This window comes from Centruroides vittatus, unplaced genomic scaffold (assembly GCF_030686945.1).
Source record: "Centruroides vittatus isolate TY-2023 unplaced genomic scaffold, ASM3068694v2 scaffold_386, whole genome shotgun sequence".
In the NCBI taxonomy this organism is placed as follows: Eukaryota; Metazoa; Arthropoda; class Arachnida; order Scorpiones; family Buthidae; genus Centruroides; species Centruroides vittatus.
Window position 1 is genome coordinate 7,352,509 of NW_027122706.1, and position 5,947 is coordinate 7,358,455.

General features: G+C 29.4%; 1 protein-coding gene across 1 annotated transcript; it reads right to left on the reverse strand.

The window, feature by feature from the left end:
• Window positions 1-2,282: 2,282 nt before the first annotated feature.
• Window positions 2,283-3,233, reverse strand: LOC136988811 (paramyosin-like). The gene has a single exon (XM_067286775.1). The coding sequence runs from the start codon at window positions 3,231-3,233 to the stop codon at window positions 2,283-2,285; it is 951 nt and encodes a 316-aa protein (XP_067142876.1).
• Window positions 3,234-5,947: the final 2,714 nt, after the last annotated feature.

Below are 5,947 nucleotides of genomic sequence, written 5' to 3' on the forward strand. Positions count from 1 at the left end.
TTTCTGCATTAAATTAATTTTTCTCTGTAGACCCATTTTAGTGTTCGAAATTAACACAATGTCATCTGCATATTGAATTGAGTGAATTAACTGATTCTCTATCAAAATCCCATCCTCTTCTTTTTTAAATTGCCCATTAATGTCATAAATCATAAAATTGAATAAGTGAGGCGATAGTGGGTCACCCTGCAGAAGACCACCATAAATATCAAATGGTGGGTATACATTTTTTCCACATTTAATTGTAACAAAGTAATGACCAAATAAAAATTTTATAGCATTGATAAACAAAGTATCCACACCATGGTTTTTTAGTTTATCACATAGTGTTCCTATTGGCACCGAGTCAAAAGCCTTTTCTAGGTCCAAATAGACTGTATATAATTTGTGTCTTTTTCTGGATAAATGGATTTGAATGATTGATATTAATGTAAATAATGCTGTTTCTGTTCCAGTCTTTTTAGTAAAAGCAAATTGGGTGTCTGAAATCAGGGAATTTGCTTCCGTCCATTGAATAAATCTTGACGCCAAGATTGATGTAAAAATCTTCCTTAATGAAGAGAGAATTGCAATAGGTCTATAGTTGCTAGGATTTAAATCATCGCCTTTTTTAAATATCATTCGGAAATATGACGAGCTCCATGACTTAGGGTAAATACTATTTTGATACATATAATTAAAACTAAGTGCTAACAATTCAGCCGTTTCGAATGGTAATCTTTTTAAAAAACTATTTGGAATGGAATCAGGTCCCACAGCAGTGGTTTCTTTTAATTTTTTTATAATATTTACTATTTCTAGAGCCTGAATTGGCGAATTTAATACACCCTCATTTCTGTTCATTGTATCCTGTCCTGATTCTAGAGTATTATTCATATTATTTGCTTTCCTTTTTCCAAAAAATTCAAACCATTTTTCAAAGACAACAAACACTTGCTTTTCCTCATTTATTCTCGGTCGATATTTTTTAACTGTTGACCAGAAAAAATTATTGTTTTTCTCAGTAAGTAATTTTTGATTGATCATATTGAAATATTTCTTTTTCTTCGCCTTTATAAGATTATTATATCCTTTTTTTGAGTCTATATATTCCTTTAGTTGTTCTCTTAATCGATGTTTACGAAATAATACCAATGCATGTTCTTTTTTTCTCTTTGCTCTATAGCACTCCATATCAAACCATTCTTGCTTAAATTTGTATTTCTTCTTATTTAAGTTTTTAGTTTTATGACAATTCGGTTCTATAATATAGTCTTTAAAAATTTTTATTAAAGAATTATATATTTCTCCAATCTGTACTCTATGGATTAATTTGATTCTTTCTCCTATTTCACTTTCGTATTTTCTAATGTTAAATCTACATTTCATCTCTTGTAATTTCTCTTTTATATTTTTCCTTTCGCACAATAATAAGTTAGGCAGGTCTTCTCCTATAATTAATTGTAAAGGGAAGTGATCGGATAGATCGTTATCTAACACCTTAAATTCAGTACAGTGGTCCAATATAAATTCTGAACATATTATATAATCTATAACCGATGCTCCTCTTGGAGACAGAAAGGTATGTCTGCCAGGATAATCCTCTATAGTACGACCATTTAGTATGTAAAAATCGTGACTTTTGGCCAATTTAAGTAACAAGTTTCCTTTTTTATTACTTCCTGTGTCAGAGCTACTCCTTATATTGTAAATTATTCGATTGTTTCCTTTATAGTATGAATCGTTGTAATTTCCAATTCTGGCGTTAAAATCGCCTATAATTAGCCATAATGGAGTAAAATTTAACCAGTTCGATAAAATCTTTTCAATTTCTTGATAAGGACTTTGAAGCGTTTCATAGGGCGGAATATAATTGACTATTATTGCCAGATATCTTTCGGAAAAACTACTAAGTTTTTTTGTTTCCAATTTAATCAATGAGAATATTAAATATGAACTTGTATAAGAATAAATCAAGCTCCCCAAAGTTTTATTCATTATTAACATAATTCCACCTTTAGGCCTACCTACACCGGGATTTTTTATTGCAGGGACCATTATATAATCAAAAGCCCGCAAAATATGTATGTCGTTTGTGGTTAGTTTATTAAGCCAAGTTTCTTCTAAACCTATTATATCATACTTCTCCATCATCTTTTTTAAATAAGTTGAAGAAAACTTATTTCTGAATCCTTGGACATTCCAAGTGAGTATCCTAATTCCAGACTCTTTCATATATTCCATTTTAGATTTATCATACTTACTGCTGTTATTATTAAAAACATTATTATTATTGGGTAAATTTAGTAGTTGAAATTTACATCTAAAAAAGTGTTAGTATCCACTAGGCAGTTATTTGCAAAACTGTATGTAATTTTCTTATTCTTATAAATGATATAGTCATTTCTTAGTAAAATCTGTACACCTTTTTTCTTAGCCTCTATATAATATGGAAGAATTTTGGCTCTACGATCTCTTGTTTCTTGGGTAAGGTCAGATGACATGCGCAAATTATTATATGGCTCTTCCAATGAAACTTTTTTATAATTATAAAAATAAGATATTATTTGGTTCTTCCTTTGGACAGTAGTTAAAGAAATTTTTAGAATAGTAGGTTTTTCCTTTTTAATTATATAAATGTCTTTAACTTCCTCTAATTTAAAGTCTGTTATTTTTAAGGTTTCCTGAATAAATTTGACTAGGCTTTCTTTTATAATTGTATTTTCTTCTATTGGGTATCCGAATAACATTAGGTTAGCTTGCTTAATTATATTTAAAGTGTTATTTACCATATACTGCTGGGCTTCGATTTTTCTGTCAAGGTCAGGAACTATTACTTCAAGTTGATTTACTTTCTGCTCCAACCGGCCAAACTTTGTTTTGAATTCCTTTAACTCCTGGTGAATTAAACTTATTTCGGATTTAAGATCCAAAATTTGTTCAGTTATGGATTTATGAGAAGCTTGTACTAGTTTTGACAGTTGTTCTATGCTGGTTGTTATCGGATTGTCATCTGTCTCCCTCACTTCATCATAGTTTTCCAACATAGCCTCCTTTTCCTTTTCTCTCTTATTTTCTTGTGTTATTTCCGTCCTTTCCTTCTCCTTGGATGATGTATGTTGTCTACGGAGCATTGTATCCACACAGGCTGCTTTAGACATCTTAACTGTACTTGTGCTTCTAGTCAGTGGCGGTCGTCCTCTCTTTGGCGGAGAATGTGACAATGGTCCTGGGTTTTGTTCTATCCCAGCCATTATCAGCTTTATCCTTATAATTACCAATAAATATACCTGAATTAACCACAAATTTATCGATAAAAGTTTCTTTTTTTCACACCAAAAAAGCTCCGACTTAATTCGCACCCTCATGATTAAACGCCTGTAGTGCCCCCGCCGTCCATAAATTATGTAAGGTATTTTGGGTTGGGTGGGGTCAAGGATTTCTTCCAATTTCTTACTCAGGGGTAGGGGGTAATAGATCTCATCTTACGTAATATTCTTATTTTTATTTTTTGATCTCGTTGAGTGGCGGAGTTTTGAATTTGGCTTCAATTTGGTGGTTTCTAATAAGAACGCTCGTTGTACTAATGCCATCAGGTATAACGTGATAGAATAATAACATTAGCAGACATTTTTTATCATGGGAGAAAGGCCATGTGGTAGTTTCTCTCTCTCTCTCTCTCTTTTTTTTCTTTTATTAGAATAAGTGCACCACTCCTATGGGTGTATAACACTAAGGATACATAAACCAAAATATATGATACAAAGTAAACATAAAATTAGTATTCAGTTTTTAGTGAAAACTAGAAATTATAAATAGTCTTTTCTTCCATATTTTTTGAACATAATTGTAAAAAAGCATCAAACAGTGGTTTCTGAACAAGTTTATTGAGTGGACATGGCCACCTGAAACCAAGCGTAAAGATTTCTAATTTCAGAATCTTGATCATAAATTGGACAACGATAGATCATATGGTCGATGGTGTCTAGGTTTTCTATAGAGCAAAAGCAAGAGGCAGCTTCTGCCCGGTTATACATCACCAGGTGGCTTCTAAAATTACAATGCTCAGTAAGTAGTTGAGCAATAGCAAACGTTAAATCTCTAACTGGTGATGAGAACCTGCATTCAACATTAGGAAAATAAAGTCTTGTTATTCTACTAGTTTTACTGCTCAGCCATTGTTGATTCCACTTTTGCATAGCGTTGTCATGAATATAATTTTTAAGACTGCTACATGAGAGAGGGATGTGAGTGTAGTCCAAGTCAATGTCCTTTGCAGCTAACTTAGCCTCAAAGTTGGCTTTTTCATTTCCTAGTAGGCCAGTATGGCCAGGAACAAATATAAAAGTTATCTTATTTACAAGATTTTTAATATGGTGCTGGATATGTGTGATTTTATTGCTATTGCAATTGGGATTTAATAGAGTTTTTAGGAGAATCACTGTAAATGTTGATAGAGTTTTGTTTGGTAGTGAATTGGCCCACTGAACAGTTTGGTAGACAGCATCTTCAGCTTGATATGTGGGAGTATCTGTATCTTCTAACATATTTTGTGCAAATTATGTCAGTTTGGAGGAAGATACAGATACTTGAGCAAACACGAAGAGGATTTTTTTTGGGCCTAAATCTAAGCCTGAATAAAATATATTTGGATTTGAAGAATGTTTTGGGTAACTTAAAATTTAATACTGCTATAACATTTTCTAGTTTTTTAATAAAATTTAAAATAAAAATAAAATCTTGATTTTAAAAATTAAGCTTAGTTATAAATTCTGATGTTTATAATTATTTTGCTTTACAAATATGAAAAAAAAAAAAAAAACAATTAGTTTATGAATAAATAGTGTTAACCTTTAGATATAATTTGAAAATATTTTTGAATTTCAATTAATTTAAGAATGTATAACTAAATCTGTTTCATAAAGTTATTAAATTATAAATCTTCCTAATTATATAGTTGGTTATCTTAATTTTTATTATAAGAGTTTTGTATATAACTTTCAACATTAAATAAAACTTGTAAAAATTCAAAATTTTATTTAATTTGAAAAGTTTTCTCATTTTTATCATTAATGAACTTATAATTTACAAACATGCTAATAATAGTTTCTTTGAAATTAAATTCTAAAGAAAAATAGTAGTTTTATGTTCACTGAAATTTTCCAAAGGTATTATGAATATTATTAGCATATAAATACTCTGATCAATGATAATTTATTCAAGAATAAATTATCAATCAGATATATATTTGAAAATTATAGTGAAATTTAATGCATATTCATTAAGAATAACCTTATTTATTTGACTTTTTTACAAAAATTGACTTAAATATGCCTTATTTTAAAAAATGATTTAGAATAAATTGATTAATCACTAATAAATATATGTGTAAAAGTATGCAAAAACAATAACATGTAAATTTATTCAAAATAATTAAACAAATACGAAGTTAAAAGTAATCACGACAAATATCAAAAGTAATGAAAAGTGTAACACAAAAAGGTTAAAAACTATATGCATTTATGATATATAATAAAAATGTAATAGTTAATGTAAGTAGTATATACATGCAAGACACTGCATTAAATCTCAAATGTATAAATTTTTGTGTGATGAGTTATTGCAGTAGAATTGAAAAAAACATTTAACTAGAAATCTACAATCACCACATTTAAGTAAAAATCAAAGTTTTAGCTTAGCAACTCAAATTCATCATCCTATATGTTATGCAATGATAATTCTTCTAGTTTAGCAAACATAATCACAACTGCTATAATTATGTTAAATATTTTTATTGTTTTACCGAGTGAAAAAAAAGGCGTCTTTTCCTGAAGTGCAGGTTCTTTAAATATAAAATAAATGTTTAATATGTCTCAAATTTTTATCAACAGATTGAGGATATTATCTACCGTATTAGCCCAAATATAACGCGATATTTTTCGACCATTTATTTTCTGTTAAAAAATCG